Consider the following 21029-nt stretch of genomic DNA (forward strand, 5'->3'; position numbering starts at 1 on the left):
CGAGCAGGGGCTACTCTTCATTGCAGTGCGTGGGCTTCTCATTGCGGCGGCTTCTCTTGTTGCAGAGCGCAGGCTCTAGAGCACAGGCTTAGTTGCTCTGCGGCATGTGGGATCTTCCCGGACCAGGGCTCGAACCCGTGTCCCCTGCATTGGCAGGCAGATTCTTAACCACTGCGCCACCAGGGAAGCCCTTTCACATAGTCTTTAGTCCACCTAAATTTGTGTTTGATCATGGTGTAGGTTAGGGTTCTGGTTTTCTTTTTCCATTTTGATAGTTCCAGCACCATTTATTGATTAGGTCACCCTTTCCCCACTGATTTGAAATGAGATTTGTCATATAACAAGTTCCTACATATAAATGGGCTAAAATCATAAGTCTGGTGTGACAAGCATCTTCCCTGCCCCCAGGACATGCATACACACATACTCCTCTTTCTTCTTTAGAATTTTCTTGGATGTTCTTAGCCATTTACTCTTTTACTGTAATCTGGATTTTAGGATGAGTCTGGCAGTTTCTATGGAAAACTACCATGTTTGGCTTTAATCGGAACAGCATGTAATTTATAGAGTAATTGGGGGGAAGAGTTGATGTATTTAAGAGAGTTGTCTTCCTATCTGGAACATGGTATCCCTTCGTTTTTTTGGACTTCTTTTATGTCCTTAGATAAAATCTTATAATTTCTTCACGTAGCTTTCGCATATCCTTCGTTGGTCTTTAAAACTGGAAGTCTTCTCAGGTACCTTGCAGGCTTAATGCTATTGTAAATGGACTCTTTTAACCCAGTTTTATCACAACATTGCCTTGGGACACTTTAAACTGTGGGAGGAGCAGTTCTTCAATCTGCCCCAAGTGCACTCCCAGGCAATCACCCTCCGACTGACACTCAGTAGATGCTGAACATCTCCAGTGTGTTAGGCGATGGACCACAGAGAACAGACCCCATCCCTGCCCCCATGGGGCTTACACTCTAGGGAGGGAACCAGACATTAAACAGTCCCACAGGTATTATTGACATTCTGCTTTCCTATGAAAAGAAGATATGTATTGCTATGAAAACATATGAAAAAGGGGACAGTCTGCACAGTCTGGGAGGGTGCTGAAAGATGAATAGCTGTTAATAGGCAAAACAATGGCAGGAAAAGCAGGTGCATAGGCCCAATGGCAGGAGAGAACATGCCTCATTTGAGAAACTAGAAGAGGAAACTGGTGTGGCAAAGAACAGTGGGGTGTTGGGAATAGATGAAGAACAGGCAGGGGCAAGACAGGGAGCTCACAGCCCCACTTAGGGATTTTGGTTTTTGTCCTGTGAGCAGTGGGAAGCCATTGACGGATTTTAAGCAAAGGGATGACATGATCAAATTTGCATTTTTAAGAGCCCCCTTTGACTTCCATGTAGAGAATGGTTTGAGGCACAAGTTCACATGATGATGATGGAAAGACATGAACATACTTGAGAAATTTGGAAGTAAAATCACAGGACTTGTAGATGGATTGGCTGTGGGGATTGAAGAAACAGGGAGTGGGGATGACTCCTGAGATTCTGACTGCAACTAGATGCCTAGTGGTGGTGTTTGTGGAGGTTGGAAACAAAGGAAAGGAGTATATTTGCTCAGGAGGAAGAAAATCATGTTGGGCTCTGAATGTGTTGGGTTAGACTGAGGTGTTTATGAGACATTAGAGTAGAGATGTCAGGTAAGCAGTTGTATATACACCTGGAGCTTGGAGGAGAGGTTGGGCTGGAGATTTAAATGTGGAAGGCACTGGTATATTGGTAGTAACTAGAACTGTGGGAGTGAATGAGATCACATCAGGTAGAAATGTGGAGGGAAAAGAGAAGGTGGCAGTGTAGGGCTGAGCTTTAAGGAAAACTGACTTGCACCTGTAGATGATGAACCTGCAAAGGAGTCAAAGATGGAAAACCAGGAGAATGGGATGTCCTGAAAGTAGAAGAATTTGTATTTAGGGAGTGATCAGTAGCATCATTGCTGGGAGGTCAGGTTAGAACTCAAAAATGTGCATTGGACTTAGCCACACTATTGTCACTGAGGGGTGGACTTCCCTCCAGCTGTGAAGGACACCAACAGAGGGAAAGACAAGATTGCTAGGACCAGAATACAGGATTGGAGGAAGGCAGGCATTTGTGTAGGCGTGGAAGAGACGAGCTCAGAGTGCAAAGAACCAGCTGGGCGCCATGAAGGCTCAAAGCCTCTGCTAAACTGGAGAGAACCATGCAAAAAAACAAGTTCCAGAAGGGTCAGACACCAAGTAAGGGAGTCAGGTTATTGTCACTCAGCTTTGAGCCTGGACAGAGAAAACACTGCTCCTCAAGCAAACTGTGTCCCCTGGGGTGGCTGTTGGAGGATCCAGCATGTAGATTATCAAGCATGTGACTATCCTTGCTGGGGAGGCCCTTCTGAACAGCAGCAAGTATAGATCCGTCATGACCACCATTTCAGCCTTTCTGATAGTTTTCAGATTTTTCTAATATAAATTGTTTTATAAGAAACTCTCCATGCAACTCCAGTGTGGAATAATACTACGGAATTGCAGTTGAGGCAAGGACGGGCCATCCCCTACCTTTTTATAGAATCCCAGGGACCTGAGGAATGCATCTGAAAGCCTTAGGTCGTTCTGGATCTTCCAGTACATTTGGCTAAGGGAGATTTAGGCTGGATGGGTTTTGCCTCTGGGATACTGCCTTATAAGCAGAATTATCAGAGTGTAATTGCTGGTGTATTTTCTGAAGATCTGGGGGGTACTTTATTGCTGAGTAGTATTCCATTGTCTGGAGGTAACAGTTTATTCATTCACCTGTTGAAGGACATTTGGGTCGTTTTCACTTTTTGGTGGTTATAAATTTATGTACAGGTTTTTGAACGTAAGTTTTCATTTCTCTAAGGAGTGAAATTTCTGGCTCAAATGATTAAGTGTATATTTAACTTTAAGAAACTGCTACTGTTTTTCAGAGTGGCTGTACCATTATGCATCCCCATCAGCAATGAATGAGGGTTCCAGTTGCTCTGTATCCTTGTCAGCACATATTGTCACTGATTTTAATTTTAGCCATTCTGATAGGTGTGCAGTGGTATCTCCTTGTAGGTTTTTTTTCTTGGTTAAACAAGGATTGTATTTATTTTGAAATTACATATCATACTCAAGCTGCCCTCAAACGTAATTTTCCATTATCTACATTTTAATCCTTGTAGTTTTAATTTGCATTTTTAAAATGGCTAACGATGTTGTTGTGTACGGATTCGCCCTTCTTATACTATCCTATTTGATGAAGTGTCTGTTCGAGTCTTTTACCCACTTATAAGTTGAGTTTTCTTATTGTGGAGTTTTGAGAGTCTTTATATGTTCTAGATAAAGGCCTGTGTTGGATATTATTTGCATATATTGTCTCCCAGTCTGTAGCTTGTCTTTTCATCTCCTTAACAGATTCTTCTATGGAGCAAAAGTTTTAAATTTTGATTAAGTCCAAATTATCATGCTTTTGTTGTTAGGCCTCAGAACTCTCTAATTCCAGGTCATGAAGATTCTCTTCCATGTCTTCTGAAACCTTTACAGTTTTGTGTTTTACATTTAGATCTATGATCCATTTTAGGTTACTTTTTACATAAAATGTGAGGCTTAAAATGGTTGAGGGTTTTGTGTGCCAATTTTTTCAACATTTGTTTGAAAAGACTATCATTTCTCCGTAGAATTGCTTTTGCATGTTTGTCAAATGTCAGTTGGCCGTGTTTATTACCGTCCTCTCTATTACGCTCCTTTGATCTGTCAGTCCCTTCACCAATACCATAACCATCTTGACTATTGTAGCTTTATATTAACCTTAAAATAAGGTAGTATGAGTCCTCCAACTTTATTTTTCAAAATTATTTTAGTTATTCTAGTTCTCTTGCCTTTCCATAAATTTCAGAATCAGCTTATCTACAAAAAATACTGCTGGGATTATGATTAGAAGGCCTGGTGGGTATTTAAATGGCATGACTTGCTCCCTCTTATGTGCCATAACCTCTAAAGAAGCAAGGCAGCCTGCCTGCTCCTTCATTTGCTATGTTGTGATTATTCCAGCTTATGATTGATTATATTGGTGTCTTTTGAAGTTTGGCGGTAATGAGGTATGTCTACATCGAATTGGGCAGGAACAGCCATGAAAAGATGACCAGTATGTTGAGGGGCTTGTGGGCCAGGTCATGCTCTAGGACAGGTCAGCCACCATCATTCACAACCTTGGTCTCCATCTGTCTCCCTCCTGAGCAGGTAGAGCAAGACTTGCCAGTCATTAGAGGAATCTCCCTGCCTCGGGCTCTTTACACCTCTGCCACAGGGTCATAAAACTGTCCTGTATTGGGCATGATCCGATTGTTTCTCTAGATTTTCCTTAATTTCTTCTGCCTGGCATAACAGCCTCACTCATTTATTTCTCAAACAGCCACATTAGAAGTATATTCATGATATGTCATGAGATAATGAACTGCTTCCTCCTTTCTGCTGTAGTAACACTACCCATGACATCAGGGTTTCCCATGCTCATCTGTTTGACCTTCCCCAGCTCACACCCATTGTTCCTGTGGTCTGAGGCAATGGCACAGGCAGACTTGGAGAGGAAAAGCGGGTGCTGAGGGAGCGCTGCACACATCCTCACCCTGTGTCCTCCCATCATTGTTCTTCAGGCCCCTCCCCAGTCTCTTGGCTGACTTAAGGATAAAAGAAAAGCTGCTTTCTATTCTCCAAACTAACACTGGCTGTTCTGTCTCTTCGCCTCAGGGTATATGAGATTACTTGCTGAAGTCTTCTGTCACCCTAGCCAACCATTTGAGTTTCCCTTTTGGTCACTTACTTTTTCTCATCAGCGGAAGCAGCAGTTCTTGGTTATCTCCTCAGATTTACCAAAAAAAAAAAAAAACAAAACCCTAAAATTATCTAAGTTTTTCATTGTATAAGCTCATCTGGATAGAGCACCCCACCCCCAAGCTGCTGGGCCCTCGTGTCAGCCTGTGGCATTTCTGTGGATGTGCCAGCCCTGCCCGCTCCTGGGCCTGGGCCGCTCCCTGTGGCTGTGTGGTCAAGACCAAGCTCTGTGCGTGCTGCTGGGCCAGCAAACAAGTTGTAGAGGCTGAACTGGAATGCCTGGCACCTCTTAGGTCTTTAGCTCTATGAACATTAACAGTGGAATGTCTATCAAATTATGAAAGATAACGTTTGAAATGTACTATATGATCTCATCCCATGGTGAAACTTGGCTGTTTGTAAATTGAGATTTTTTTTGTCCCCTTTTTTTTTTTTTTTTTTTTTTTTTTTTGCGGTACGCGGGCCTCTCACTGTTGTGGCCTCTCCCGTTGCGGAGCACAGGCTCCGGATGCGCAGGCTCAGCGGCCATGGCTCACGGGCCCAGCCGCTCCGCGGCATGCAGGATCTTCCCGGACCAGGGCACGAACCCGTGTCCCCTGCATCGGCAGGCGGACTCTCAACCACTGCACCACCAGGGAAGCCCTGTCCCATCTTAATAATGATATTCACCTTTGTCCTCATCCCATTTTCCCATGTCATCTAAGGCAGTAGCTTCCCAAACTCTCTTTCCTTCCTATGGAGGAGGATGCAGGGGCTCTAAGAAGTCAAGTGACTTAACCCGAAGTCACCCAGCTATGGCAGAATAGAGCCAGGACCTCTCAGCTCTGGTCTGCAGGCCCTGGTCTTGACCTCTTCTGTCAGTACATGGTAAAAAAAACAAGCCTTTATTTTTTCTGTTATGTAAGTGGGGTGAGTGAGTTCCAATCTCCTGCTTGTAGAACAGCATGGCCTTTACTGGAAAGTACCGAGCACTGCTAGATCTCCAGCCACACACACCCAAACTGGCAACTTCCAGCATCGCATTGAGTTCCGCGTGACGAAGAGGTGGCATTCGTACGGTCACACACCCTGTTCAAGCTCCTCAGCAACCTTCGTGCCTTCTGTGGCATCTCCATTTGGGAGGTGGGAGGAGTATGGTCCTTTCACTTTAATGTTTTGTGACGATGGGCAGAAAACGCTATCAGCTCCTTTACCCCATTTCTGCACATTTCCTAGACTAAAAAACAGATTGGAGGGAACTGTTTCTCGAAAGAGACTCTCTTATCCCCAGAGAATTTAGTCCTTTTCCTGAAATTCAATGAACAAGGCCACCCATCCTGCTGGGATTTTCGAGGTTTTGAGTTGTGAACTGATCACATTTGACTGGCTTTAAGGTGTAAGGAGAAACACCCTAGTCTTCAGTTTTAAGTCTTTTTAATGTGTACATCCCTTGTTGACTGTTCTCTTTCATATTATGTTCTTCTACTGGCCTTGGTGTCTGCGTTTTCTTAATGCTAGCCATAGACTCATCACGTCCAAGCAAATGCTCACATGTGTATGTATGAGGGTTTCTTTACTCCCTTTACCTAAGGAAATGGGATGTTTCCAAATATTTCACCCTATTCTCTTGAGGCGCCTCAACAGCTAAAGTTGTTTGTATTCCGCCTTCCTAGCCCCCAATACACACACAGCCCCTTGCTTCTCCCCTGGGTTGTCTCCTTCCCCATTTCTGAGCAGCTGTGCTTCGTGTGGACTGCCAGTTCCTCTGCTTTTGTCATCCTGTGATGATTTGGTGCCACACATATGAATACCAATCCGAATATGGATTGGTTGGAGGAACCCCTCCCCGCACACAGACTCAGAATAAGAAAACAGATTTCTGGTGATTTTTTTTCTATAGGATGTCATCACATTGTGGTTCCCATTAAGTCCTCCCTCCTTCACTCCATGGCAGGCCCTGGGCCAAGCACTTTACATTCTTACGTTTTTGTCACAAAACATAGGCTCTTTTAGGCACTGCTTCCTCCCACCACTTCACAAGTGTGAAGGCTGGGGCATGGGGAAGCTGACCGTCACTTGGGCAGTGCCCCTCCAGAGCCCATGTACATAGCTCTTGTCCTTAGATAATAAAGCAATTCAAGTGGTGGGGTGACCAAGGAAAGTCTGAAGTAGATTGAGGGGGATGTTCCAGCTACACCCCACCCCCAGGAGGTGCCTTGTTCTGGGCCAACACACCCACCGAGTGGTTGTCAGGAGGGACCCTGAAATTCACTCCGTCTCCCAGTTGACTGCTGGACCAGGTCCATTCTGCCCTCCCTTTCGGACACACTGTGGAGTAGGGTGAGGGCTGGATCTTGCTCTCCCACAAAGACAGTGGATTTCAAGGGAGAACCAGGCAACAGAGGCGAGGCCTTTCACCTGTCCACACACGTTTCAGGTCACTTGCAGCCAGGCTGCTGATTTAAAGTGAGCCTAATCTTTTTTTTTAACATCTTTATTGGAGTATAATTGCTTTGCAATGGTGTGTTAGTTTCTGCTGTATAACAAAGTGAATCAGCTATACCTATACTTATATGCCCATATCCCCTCCCTCTTGCATCTCCCTCCCTAACCCACCCCTCTAGGTGGTCACACGGAGCTGATCTCCCCGTGCTATGCGGCTGCTTCCCACTAGCTATCTGTTTTACATTTGGTAGTGTACCAAATGTAAAGGCTCTCTCACTTTGTCCCCTTCCCCTTCCCCCTCCCCGTGTCCTCAAGTCCACTCTCTTATGTCTTTATTCCTGTCCTGCTCCTAGGTTCTTCAGAACCATCTTTTTTTTTTAGATTCCATATCTATGTGTGTTAGCCTACGGTATTTGTTTTTCTCTGACTTACTAGTGAGCCTAATCTTGATGTGCAGAGAGCACTGGGCCAGGAGGCAAGAGGGCTGGGTGATAGGCCAGGACATACCTTTAATTCACTATGCGACCTCAGTTACCACCTCCCATCTTTGGGCTCAGCATTCTTTTTTTTTTTTTTTGCGGTACGCGGGCCTCTCACTGTTGTGGCCTCTCCCGTTGCGGAGCACAGGCTCCGGACGCGCAGGCTCAGCGGCCATGGCTCACGGGCCCAGCCGCTCCGCGGCATGTGGGATCTTCCCGGACCGGGGCACGAACCCGCGTCCCCTGCATCGGCAGGCGGACTCTCAACCACTGCGCCACCAGGGAAGCCCCAGCATTCTTTTCTTACCAAAAAATGACTGGCCACATGATCTCCAAGGCAGTTTCATTCGCAGTTCTAGCATCTAGGATGTTCTCAGTTGTCCCAGCTTCTACAACCACTTCTGTCCCAGTGGCCCAGCAGGTCTAGCCCAAGGATAGGGCCACAGGAGGTGGTGGCAGTCCAGTCATACTTACCAGACTGGTATGACATGTCCAAACGCACTTAACCGTTTTTGTTGTTTATGAAACAATTTTACTATCAGGTCTACTGTTCATAAAACTGATCGGGTTGGAGAGGGCTAAGGTACAAGCTGGCCTGTGACTGAGCCTGGGAAGAAAGAGGCTTGGGCCCACTCTCTGGAGGTGGTAGTGAGGGCAGTGAGGCCGAGGTGGCCTGGGGAAGGTCCAGAACTGAGCAGGCAAAGGCAGCTGCTGTCGCAGAGCCTGGGCCAAGGCTGTGCCAGTGCTGCCAGCCCCGTATCCCTCCTCTACCTGTGGAGGAACAGGAAAGTGGAAGATATTCCTCACCTCTCCTGCTCTTAACCTCTAGACTCCAGTGAAAACTACACGCCCTTGATTGCTTCTACTATTCCCGGCCAACCTTCACCCCCTCACTGTCCCCCCTCTGTATATTTACCTGGTGCTCATGGCCTTCAGAGCAAGTGGCACTGCCTTTAGGGCACCTTTTCTCACCAGTGCAACCCCCTTGTTCTTGAGTAATAAATGATCCCACTGCACGTGCACACCCAAGGAAAGCTGAAGTGCATCCTCAGCGAGCTGTGTGTTCTCCTCTCTGCCCCTGCATGGAAGGGGCAGGAACCATCCTATGGCTTTCCTGAGATTTTACTTATTCCTAAGATGTGGAAAGATCCTTCCCTCTCTTCTACCTCTGGTCTGAGCAGTAGGAGGGCTGTTCGGCAGCCTCTGATACCTCCTGGAAGGCTGGCCTTCTGTTGGTTTGGATGCTGGTTTAGAAGATGGGGTGACTACAGGCCTCCTGCCTCTGGCAAAGCTGTCATCTCCACTGGGGGCACTTCGGGGAGGTGCTCTGGCTGTGGTGGTCTTAGTAGAGAAGCAGCTTGGGTGCCCATCACTGGTCTTGGTCACAAGAGGCCAAGGTGTAGCTTCCTTAATTAGCTCCTGGAGCAAGAAGGTCCCAGACGTCAGAACTCTCTGGGAAGCCCGTCTTTTTGTTTGCTTCTCCTTACTAGCTCTCTGGGTTGGGACTGTGCACAGATGCAGAGACAAGTAGAATGGCCTAATAAGGCTCAATTACCACTTCAAAGCCCTTGATTAATCATTTAAAATGTCTGAGCTGAGCAAGAAAAGGTTTCAGATTCCAGGATGGGGCTGATGGGGCTGACTGAGGAACTGGAGCCTTCAGCAGAGTAAGCCTCTGCTCACATTTCTGCCCAGGTCCCTGTGTGGTCTGGAGCCCCACTTGCCCACTGCCTGCCCAGAACCAGTAGCCCATGTGAATGGCCCCCCTGGGGTTGTACAATATGGTTGTCCTAGAATTTGGGACTGCTGGTTGGTGTGGCTGGTGGCCCTGGAGAACACCCCAGGGCTTGGTGGGCAGTTGGGCACAGGGGGATGCATACCTCTAAGCATCTTGCATCTGTCTTCTCTGCTTCCAGCAGAGAGGCAAGAAGGCAGATGGGGAGCCTCTTCCAGAATCTGCTCAGCTTCCCACAGGTTCTGCACCCAAGACCTACCTGGGTCTTTATGACCTATTCTGGGCATCTGAGTCAGATCTATATGCTCATACACCTCTCCCTGCACATTCCCCCAATGCCCTTCACCACCACCACCACCTTTGCACTTGCATTCACACGGCAAAGCTCTGAATACCTGGCCCTCTGTAGGCCCCACCCCTGGGCTGGGGCTGAGAACATTGAAGGTTGGTACCAAAGGGCTGTGTGAGGCAAGAAAGACAAGCTGGTGAAGGACCCCTGGACCTGATCTCCAACTCAACCAGTTTTCTGGAAATGGAGAGTCCCTTCAGTCCCTTGCCTGGGACCAGGGCACAGGCTCCCGGCACTGGTTGAATAGGGTGGTCTTGGCTCCTGAGACACTAGATAGGAAATGGGATGGTTAGCCTTTGGGCTGATATGTGTGTGAGCCAATACGTAAAGCCCTGCCTGCATCAGAAGGAGCTGGAGCCCAGCCTGTCCCCAGGCTGGCCACAAGGGGGCACTTAATCCCTAAGTAGGCACTCAACGTGAGTAGCCTCTGCAGACACCAGACCCTCTGCTCCCCACTGGGCACTGACTGCTCCCAACTCCACCCATTGCACTTTTGATCCCTCTCGATTTCTTTCCTCCTTTAAAAGAAAAAAAAATTTTTTTATTTTGGAGTAATTCTAGATTACAGAAAAGTCAGATAGTACCGTTTCTGTTGTTGATCCAGCTTCCCTTAATGATTAACATATTACATAACCATGGTCCTGCCCAGCTTGCCAGTATAGGCCAGTTGCCAGGAAGGCCCATGTGGCCTGGGTGTGGAAACACCTGTATTAGAATCATCTCTGACCCAGCTCCTGCTGGGTAACCAGTACCACCAGAAAAGCTGTGGTGTACACAGTCCCCTGGCTTCAAGTACCCAGGGAGGCTGTCCTGGCCCAGGACTCATGCACTCAGGTGTATCCTAACGGCTCAGCCAGGGCAGTATGGGAGCTTTCAGGCAGATTCACCTACTGGGTGGCAGGGATGGGGACAGGTGGCAGATTAGCAGAAGCCCCAGGGTGGGGTGGTGTCCTGGGGCAGACTAGGCCTGCAGCTCAGTGCAGCAGGCACCCTCTAAAGGTGCAGTACCTCAGACTCTGCAGGTAAAGCAGGGTATCTAGGCAGATACAGTTGTAAAATATGCAATTTCTGGGTCCCACAGCGCATGCTGTGAGGAACTGTGAGGCCTTCCTCAGAGCTTTCTCCTGGGCCAGTCATCCCTGCTTTTGGTGATGGAAAGAAAAGCAAGGAAAACACAAGTCACTCCTACCTCCGCACCTACCCTCCCACACACACACTCTTCCACCCCCATCTTCTCAACAGTCTGGAAGCATAGGTTCTGTCCTCAGCTAATGCAAGGGAAAAAGTCATAAGGGATTTGGAAGACTCGGTGCTCCAGCAAATACGTGACTCGGGTTTCTAAGGTATGTACAGCACTAACTACCCCTGTCAAGGTTGATGCAGCCCTCTGGCTTGAAGTCCTCTGTTCTGTAGCCAGACTCATTATTTCTAACCTCTGTAAGCATTGTCAGGGAGTAATCAGCTCAGTCTCTACTGCCCCAGGTTGTGGAGTATGGCAGGTGAAATAAGCCCTGGCAAGGACAAACTTGACTAATGGAGAAAGGTGATACAGGAAGGAAGACTGGGACATTTTTGTTTCCCTAAGTTACCTGAGGTTCAGTGGTTTTGAGAGGAAGAAGGGCTGGGAGCAGGGGAAGCAGTGAGGAGACAGGTGTCCCACAGGGTTGTGAAGATCAAGTGGTGCTGAAAGGCCCTCAGCACAGGTCCAGGTCCAGGCACATCGTGAGCACCTCTGTAAACGCCAGTTTAAGAGAGACTGCAGGACCTGGCACATAGCAACCCAGCCTCGGGCTGGGTCTCAGGCCTGGGCTAAACAGGCTGTTTCCAGAGCTGGCAGAGGAGGGGGACTTTATGTCCCAGGGGCAGCAGAGTGGCAAGGAGAATACAGCAAAAGATTATTCAAGGGCGTCCACAGCAAACTGTGTTCTCAGTTTCCCTGTCCAACACTACCCATGCATGATCATGGGAGGCTGGGAACTTGGGCAGGTGGCAGGTGACACCCTGCTGTGGTGATCCCAGAGTTTGGAGTGCCCAGGCCTTCAGTGGGTGGGGTGGGCTCCGGCTAGAGTGAGAGAGGACTGTCCTTCAGCCCGTTCACCCCTGTGCTCCTGGTCCCTATGCTGCCCAGTTGGGGCCTGAATTCACATCCTGCCTCTGGCTGGTCCTGTGCTGAACCAAGAGACTTACCTCTCTTAAGTCTTGATCCTTACCTGTGAAATGGGAATGACGGTATCTCAAAGTTACTCTTAAGACTAAATCAAGTAATGTGCCTTACCAGACCTCAGAAAAATAAATGGGTTGTCACCACCTCTTTGACTAGGCTTGCCTGGTGGTGGGTCTTGTCTCCCAGACCCTGAACAACTTTGTCTGTGTTGAGAGGGGCCAAATGAAAACAGGCTGAGATTAGACCTGTGCTGTGAGAGAAGGGAAAGGGGATGTCTCTGTGCAGGGCGGCTGATACAACAGAACCTGGACAAGCTCACACTAAACCCAGCGTGTTCTAGCTACTTACCATACCAGGCTCTAGAGAAAAGAGTTGCCAAGAGAGGAGGTATAAAAATAGATACACAAAAATAGAACTAAAAGATGCCAAAGGACTGGTTTAATTTATAAGATTCATGTATTCATGAACTTTCAAAAAGTTTAAGATCCTTACTGCTTATTACTGAGTTTGATGATGGTTGTTTTGAGATTTTCTTAAAAGTGCCTGCAGATCCTTTGAGGCCAAGGTCAACCATCAGACATTCTAATGGGAAGCGAGGCTGACGTGAGCCACAGCTCACGAGTAAAGGGTGGTTGGGGGTCCTTCTTGATCTGGGGATTTGTTTGGCACTCAGATCTCTTAATACAGCGCTTAGCCCTGACAGGGCTCAGATTTCCTACTCCATTCTGGGGTACGCAAGAGTACCAGGCTCCAGCCATAGCCTCCCACTTGCCTACGTTTTCATCCTGCCTACCACATTGCTTTGTGCAAAAGTTTAGAGGCTGGAGCACATACTGCATTGGCCAGGTATGAAAACCAAGATTCTTGGTTAATCTTTTAAAGCCTAAAGCCCCCTTTTTAGGAGATCTTACTTACTCTCTTGCTCTTGGGAGATGGCTTAGATGTATCTAAAGAAATGCCCCCCAGTTCCCCTGTAGGATTCGGGACAGAGTGCTACCTGGTTTATAAACCAAGTAGGGTTAGCCAACTCTGGCCAGAGAGCAATGGACATTTCTTACTTAACTGGCTGCCTTGGTGAGGCCACTGGTTAGGTTCCCTAGTGCTTACCCTCCTGCAGGGATGAATGTCCTTAGGAGGAGGAGGGAAAGTAGTTGAGCCACCCTTCCTCCATTCATCACCCAAGACTGCATAAGTGGAAAGGCTGCACAGTCTGCTCAGTGGCTTTGAGCTGCTGTATGTAGCTCTCCCTTGGTCTGGGAGGTGTTGGCCCTGTAAAGCATGGGGTTTGTGCCCATTCATTTTCACCCTCTCTCCCCTTCCCCATCCAGTGTATGTGGTGGAAGACCAGAGAAGGGATGACCTGGGCCCATCTACCTGCCTCACAGCCTGCTGGACTGCCCTCTGTTGCTGCTGTCTCTGGGATATGCTCACCTGACGACCCTGGCTCTCCTGTCTTGCCAGCTCTGCCGCCACCGCCAACAAGCGTGCCTGCCCCCATCTCTTCTGATTGCTGAAATCAATGACTAGCTCTGCACAGACACTTCTACCTTCAACGCAGTGGGATTCTAGATTAGCAGGGGTTGCTGCTGTTTAATTCAGTGACTTGATCTTTTTAATGTTCAAATCCATTTCTTATTGGTCTTTCACAAATGTGCTAAATGACTTTCATTTTTTTGGCCAAAGGCTTAGTGACAAAATATATATTTATAATTTTAAAATTATACATTCAAGGTAGTGGCATGATATAACATACCACTGAATGATTTCTCTGCTAACACCCTGTATGTTTCAATAAATTTGTCTAAACTTCAACTGTCTCAGTTATTCCAGATACAATCTAAACCCTGGGTTTCTCAGCCACTGTCCAGTGTCCAGTATATGATGAGGAGCCGATCTACCTTTTCATCCTGGCTGCTACTAGGAAGGCAGGGTCCAAGGCCAGGTGTCCTTCAGCCAGGTCAAGGAGTCCTCACCGAGCTAGCATTCTCTCTCTCCCTAGTCCCACTGAGATATGGACTCACCAAGGAGCCACACTGGCTTTTACCCAGAGCATAGGAAAGGGCATCTCGGTAACTGTGGCTGCCCCAGGGCCTGCTCTGGAAGGAGAAGCCACAGTTGGGGCTCAGGTCGAGACCTGAGGCTTTCTCTTCCTGCTGTCCCCTCCCAGAACCCAACCCCTGTCCACTGACACACAAAGAAGAGAGCTGTCATAATACAAACTAGTCAGCCACACCATCCATCTCAGTTTTGGCCGCAGGGTGGCGCTGAGCCACCATAGCAGCAAATCTAATTTTCCTTCTTCAGCTGGCCATCCCTGAGAGGCATAGTTGACAGCTCCTTGCCTAACCTCCTCATCTGCCCACTTTCCCTCTGAATCAGCCAGGTGCTGATAAATAACTACCAGCTCTCTTTAAAAACAAACAAAAAGCCAAGATTTTGTAGCATCACCTGATTTCTGTGGAGTAAATGGTGGGTCCCACCGTAGCGGATTTCAAGCTACCAACGTGATATCCTGAACACGGAGTTGGGAAGACAAGGGCAGCAGTGCACTGCTATGCAGTTTTTCCACCATCCAGATACAATAGACTGCTCACCTCAAAAACACAGATAATGGCTAAATTTAGTAAAGTAATTTGGAAGGGGTAAGTTCTAAATACTTATTAACCTTATTTTTAATATAATGGTAAATTTACAAACTTAATTTTTAATAATGGCTACTGTTTAACAACTGGCTTGCAACAAAATTCCTGAAAATTAAATAATTGGCTCTCCCGAGCCAGTGCCAGCACACCACTGCCCCCACGCCTCCAGGAGGCCTCAGGATTGTAATGTCCACCCTATGAACTGACCAAAGGGAGACCGTCTTGGAGTGCTGCTGGTTTATTACCAGATTTTCTTTTACAGTGTTTGGGAGGAAGTGGGAAAGGAATCTTTAGGCAGACTGCCACTGAGGCACCACTGTTGTGTCCACTTACATTCATTCAGCTGTGCCCTGCTCTCCTTTTCCTTATCTGCATACTACATGGAGGCTTAGAAGTTGAGAGGTTTACCTAAAGGAACAGAAAAAAGAAGGCAAGGCTTCAATGCAGAAGGAGCAGGCCCACAGCCCTGGAAGAGAACAGGGAGGAGCTGAGGTGGAGGTAGCCTCTGCCTCTCTGATCCTCTCTGTTCTCATCCATCAGCTCAAGAAAAGCAGACTTAGCAGAGTGGGACAGATGTCTTTTATTGGTCTGACCAGTGTGACTAGTCGTAGGCCCAGGAAGAGCTCTCCTATCTGTCCCGGCTCCCATCTTCCCTCTCCTGGGGGTTCATGACTCACCCCCAGGGAAGAAGGGTGGCAAGCAGAGCCAGGATAAAAAATACAGGGATGGGATCTGAAAGGGGCTCCAGGTGATGCATAAAACATAGGGTTACCAGACCATCCAGATAAAATGTCCATCAGGCAGAGCAGAAGCAGTTTCCCTATACAGGCCCCTGGCCAGGAATGGCAGGGGTCAGGGGGAAGAGCTTCCCTAGAGGCTTCCTACTGTGCCCTTCGTGCCATCAGCATCTCCCGGATATTGTCCTCAGCTTCCTTCACACTCCGCTCCAGGTAGGATTTTTTCTGCTGCAATATGAGAAGGAAATAAGGGTTAGGACCAGGGGGAATGTGCCAAGTTGGTAGATGAAGCTTCTATGCCCAATGGTATGGCTTCTCTGTGACCAGTGACTTCCAGGAGCCTATTGTCTATTGGGAGCCAAGTATACACACCTGCCCAGAGTGTTCCCCCAGCCCGACCCCTGGGCACAGGGAGGGGGTTGCTCAGTACAGGAAGCAGGAGTGCTCTCTGGATGGCAATAGCACTCTTCCCCCAGAAGGAAGCAGACTCTAAAAACAGGCGTCTTGATACATGAAGTTATACCAGACAGACAAAGGCCAGGAAATTCCAGGACAAAGCTCTGGCCCCATAACAGATTGTCTCTCAAGGTTTTCCATGGCCCAGGCCAGGCGCCTGTAGCTGCCACTGCTGCAAAATGGACAGCATACCCTCTGCTCTGTCCAGCAAGATGATAGATAGGCTGCATCACACGTCTCACCGAGGCAGATGAGTCAAGATGAAATCTGCTTTTCTAATGAAACTGCTGCCTGCCAGGAATCCAGGACAGTGACACACTGAGTAAAACAGACCTTTTGGAAGTTTACCTCCTACCCCATCTGCGTCCTAAATTAAAAATCTCAACTTAAGACAAAGAACTTCACTTTCAGGAGCCACACCTGGACCAGGATTAACAAAAGACTAGTCAAAGGAAATCATGTCTGTACATTATTTGCCCTGTGGTCACCCCAGAAGTATGGTGGCTTCACCACTGGTCCCTGCCCTGAGGACACCGTTGTGGCTGCATTCCCACTTAACAGACATGAAATGAAGTCTCCCTTTTTGGGGAATACTCAAAATAATCCTCTCCCCAGGGTGCATGTGACTGAGCCACACTAGAGCCAGAAATGCAGAGCCCTAGCCCAGATGCAGCCAGTGCCCTTCCCTCACCCCTCCTCCCTTCACCCAAGCAGCTGGGGGTTCACTTTGACTACTGAAGTGCCCAGGTGACCTGGGGAAGCCAGGGAAAGGCTGGGGCAGAGGGCAGGTAAGCAGCCTGGTCTCAGGCCTTGCTTGGGAACTGATCCCCAACCTCTGAGACAGGAAAATGGAATGAAGTGCTTCTATTACCTGAGGCCTTCACCAGTAAACCTCTCAGGTGCCCCTTCTACATATCCCTGCCTCTTAATTTTTCCCACTCTCTGTCCAGATTTTTTTTTTTAAAAGAAGATGTTGGGGGTAGGAGTTTATTAATTAATTTATTTATTTTTGCTGTGTTGGGTCTTTGTTTCTGCGCGAGGGCTTTCTCTAGTTGCGGCAAGCGGGGGCCGCTCTTCATCGCGGTGCACAGGTCTCTCATTATCGCGGCTTCCCTTGTTGCGGAGCACAGGCTCCAGATGTGCAGGCTCAGCAGTTGTGGCTCACAGGCCCAGTTGCTCCGCAGCATGTGGGATCCTCCCAGACCAGGGCTCGAACCCGTGTCGCCTGCATTAGCAGGCAGACTCTCAACCACTGCGCCACCAGGGAAGCCCCAGATATTTTTTAAATGATACATTTAGAGACTTTATAGTTTCCTTTAGATGCCAAATGCTGAGGCATCCACAGTATTTTTTAGTAAAATTTTATTGAAGTATAGTTGATTCACAATGCTGTGCCAATTTCTGCTGCACAGCAAAGTGACCCAGCTACACACATATACATTCTTTCATGTTCCCCTCCACCATGGTCCATCATAGGACACAACATAGTTCCCTGTGCTACATAGCAGGACCCCACCGTTTATCCATCCTATACATAATAGTTTGCATCTGCTAATCCCACAAATCTTTATCATAGTTCTTACGTGAACCTCTGGTTCCTATTTGTCTTCTAACTTCAAATTTCTTGAAGGCTAGAAAGAGCCTTTACTCATCTCCCATCTGTCCAACTTGCACACAATTCCTTACAAAAAAACAGGAGCTCCACAAAAACTCATAGTGACCATGATTATTCCATGGCTGAGGAAATTTGTTTAATTACACTGCTAAACCTGATACAGTCCTATCACTGTGATATCAGAGTGGGAACTTAAACTTCCTTTGATAAACAACTTGTGGTGAGTAAAAAAGAGGCAAATACTAGTAACTCCTGATACACAGCTGAAGAATGTACATGTCCTATGTGTTGTGCAGCAGCTAGACAGCAAGTGCCATGCACCATTCTGGGCACCTTTTGGGTCCCAGACCCGTAGGAATCTAAGGAAAAGGCTTGTGGAGCAAGTGGGGTTCTATCCTGGCAGTAGTCAGCCAGTGCTCAGGAGCCCAGGTCTGTTGCATTCCATCTCTGCCAACTTGCTGCCCCAGCTAGCAAAACCATAAACTTGGAGCATCAGCAAGAGCTTTTCTCCCTACTGCCCAGGCCTCTGGCCAATCAAATTCAGGTTGTAATTCTCAGCTTTAAAATTCTTCACTCTGTCACATCTCTTCCTTCTATCTTCCACTTCCAGTTTCATTACTTTTTCATGATTTTTACTACTGCATATCCTAAAGTCTTCAAGTTTCAAAAATAATGATGAACCTGTCTTTACATCTTTAGTTTAAATATACTTACTGGACATTAAAAAAATTTTTTTTCATCCCAACAGATGGGGCATCTCTAGCACAGACCTGCTTTCTAACTGTATTTCAATAGCTCCTGTCTCATCCTCAAACATACCTAAGCCCAGAAGACCCTCATAGTCAAACCCAGACCAAAGCACATGATGTGGGTTGAACTGTGTCTCACAAAAAGACGTGATGAAGTCCTAACCCCCGGTACCTGTGAATGTGACCTTATTTGGAAATACGGTCTTTGCAGATGTAACCAAGTTAAGATGAGGTCATACTAGATTAGGGCAGGCCCTAAATCCAATGATTAGTGTCCTTATAAGAAGGCCACGTAAAAACAAAGGGATACACAGGGGAAATGCCATGCACTGATAGAGGCAGAGAGTGGAGGGTTGCATCTGCAAGATTAGGAAGGCGCCAAGGATGGCCCACAACCACCGTAAGCTAGAAAGAAGAAAGGAAGGAGTCTTCCCTAGACCCTTCAGAAAGCATGGCCCTTTGTTTCGGAACTCTCTTCCCCAGATATCTACATTACTTGCTCCTTCACATCCTTCAGGTCTTTCTCAAGTGTCACCTTATGGGAAATGCCTTCTTGATCATATGCGGCTCCATACTCTCTATTCTCCTCACCTTGATTTTCCTCCTTAGCACCTATCACCACCTGAAGCGGTATCTGTCTGTTTTCTCTTATGAGAAGGAAAGGTCCATGAGGGCAACACTTTGTTCTACTCTCTAATATAGTCCCAGTGTCTAGAAGAATCGCTGGTTCATAATAGGAACTCAATAGTTGAACACAAGTGCATTTATCGTGGGAAATGATGCCTTACTGATTTACTTGTACACACACTCCTTTTTAGTTTTCCCTCCTGACCTGAATGACGAATACCCATCGGAGGAAGAAAAGGCAAAAAATGACCATTCTCCTTCAAGGTGGTTTTCAGTTTTTGACATTGCCCTCTAACCTCTGCCCCTAGATAAACACAGGTTTAAAACTCAGACCTCACTGATCCTGATGGGGACATGAAAACCTTGCTCCCACAAACAGGCCCTAAGGGTCAAAGCCCTTACGCTTTATTCTCAGGTCAACTTGTAAAACCATAAAACCATCCCAATTTCCCACGTCCTGGAGTTGAAAATCCTTGAGAAACTGCTCCATGTGATGTCAGTGTCAGGGCCACTGTGCACTACAAGGGGATAATAATTGCTGTGGAAACTCTAGGAGGCATATGAAACCCCCACCTTCCACCAGGAGTCCTGGTAAGGCATTTGCTGGCCTCACTGCAGCACCTTTCCGTCTTACTGAGCAATCTCCCTCAGAACCCTGTCTGTAGGAAATTCTCTCCTGGCATCAAACCACAGAGCTCTAGGTGCGGCAACATTCCTGTGGGGCCTTGTCCTCACGTAAAATTCTGAGATTTCCTGTGGGGCTCAGCACGGCCAGGGAGATGACATTGTTGGACTTATTGCTCATCAGCCTGAAGTTCTTCTTTCCGGGAGTCAGACTGAGGGGTTGGTGTTTCATTCTCATCCTCTCACAAAGGAAAGAGGCTCAAGTCCCTAGAACTTTTCCAACATGACACAATCTCTCAAATAGACTCCTGAGGTAATTCATCTCGTGACACTATCTCTATAGACTTCTTCTTTTCGTAGGAACTTTGTCTCTTTCTCTAAATTAATATTTTTCCTGTTTGTATTATCTTAGGGTATAGAAAAGTCTTTTCCCCTCTCACCTTTTATTTCCCCACTTGTAAAATGAAGATTTGGGTAACACCAAATTAAGAACTCAAGAGCTTCAATGAATCTCATGTTCTCTCAGTCTACAGAACTGTAAAATGGCCAGAGGGGGCCAGCTGCCCATGATGGGGAAGTTTAGCAAGAGGCCAAGAATTCACTGAAGGCTGAGGAGGCATGTCTTGGCGGCCAGGGTAAAATGTGAAGAAGGCAGGGAAACAAGAGGAAGAAGAGAAAAACAAAGGCAGTGCAGGGGCACAATGAGAGAACTCAGAAAGGGAAATGAGACACGGATGGGCAGAGATCTGAAAGTGCAAGTGCTACGACAGCCTGAATGGGTGAGGAGCACTCACCAGAGGCAGGAAAGGCTGGCCAAACATGACCAGGAATTTGAAGGTAAGAGACAAGTGATCCAAGGACAGATGTCCACTTGTGAACTCATCTGGGTTTATCCACTTCACCATTAGGGACACAACTAGGCTACAAGGTAACTGCTGAGCTACATACGGCTGGGAGACAAGCTGAAAGAATGAGAAAGCAATTTTAGGCATGGAGCAGGAGAATAAAGAGAAATCTAAGAAGGGGTTACTGTCTCTGCATCTTTTAGAAACTGCTTTCAAGACATCTTTCAGAGGTTCCTCTGCTGAAAGACAGGGACAAAAGACTTGGATCAAGTTGAGCAATGACCTTGGTTTTTCTCCCAGATGTTCTTTTACCTACCTGCTAAAGAGACTCTGACACTGCTACCATATGGGGTCAGACTCCCAAATCCCACCTATGATCACAATGGCTCAATGTACCCAAGATAAACCTCTGCTCTACTCAAGTACCTTAGAGCAGAGATATACCAGGTGATGGTGGTGGGGGGAGAGGGTGGATTCTTATTTCTTCCAAATGATAGTGTTTTTAGCCTTTTAGTCCACCTAAAGTTTATGTGATCTCTATCTACTATTGTCCTCCCTAACACATAAGCTTCATTTAAGTCCCAGAGAAAGACCAGTACATCAGACAACCTGAGAAAGAAAGAAAACAAGCTCACAGGTAAATGAAGAGCAAGGAGAGGCAACTGTTCCAATGCACATGGCAGAGATCAGGCTTCAGCCAAAGAATCATTATATTTATAGGCACCAAA

General features: G+C 47.2%; 2 protein-coding genes across 4 annotated transcripts in view; one reads left to right on the forward strand and one right to left on the reverse strand.

Annotated features, from left to right (window-relative positions):
- Window positions 1-13818, forward strand: part of CYSTM1 (cysteine rich transmembrane module containing 1) — a 66229-nt gene extending 52411 nt beyond the window's left edge. For both annotated transcript variants that reach the window (XM_079916464.1, XM_079916466.1), the window contains exon 3: window positions 13335-13818. In XM_079916464.1, the coding sequence (XP_079772590.1) occupies window positions 13335-13441 (107 nt within the window). In that variant the 3' untranslated portion in view covers window positions 13442-13818. The remainder of the gene's footprint in view (window positions 1-13334) is intronic.
- Window positions 13819-13930: 112 nt separating this feature from the next.
- The window catches only part of PFDN1 (prefoldin subunit 1), a 60568-nt gene continuing 53469 nt past the window's right edge, over window positions 13931-21029 (reverse strand). The window contains exons 4-5 of one of the 2 annotated variants that reach the window (XR_013827546.1): window positions 14982-15613; window positions 13931-14600 (exon numbers count right to left, since the gene is read on the reverse strand). Coding sequence is in view for 1 of the 2 variants with exons in the window: in XM_079916463.1 (XP_079772589.1) it covers window positions 15530-15613 (84 nt within the window). In the remaining variant the exon portion in view is untranslated. Of the gene's footprint in view, window positions 15614-21029 lie in introns of both variants that reach the window. The other variant, XM_079916463.1, reaches the window with a different exon arrangement.

The sequence above is a fragment of the Stenella coeruleoalba genome, assembly GCF_951394435.1.
Source record: "Stenella coeruleoalba genome assembly, chromosome: 3".
In the NCBI taxonomy this organism is placed as follows: domain Eukaryota; kingdom Metazoa; phylum Chordata; class Mammalia; order Artiodactyla; family Delphinidae; genus Stenella; species Stenella coeruleoalba.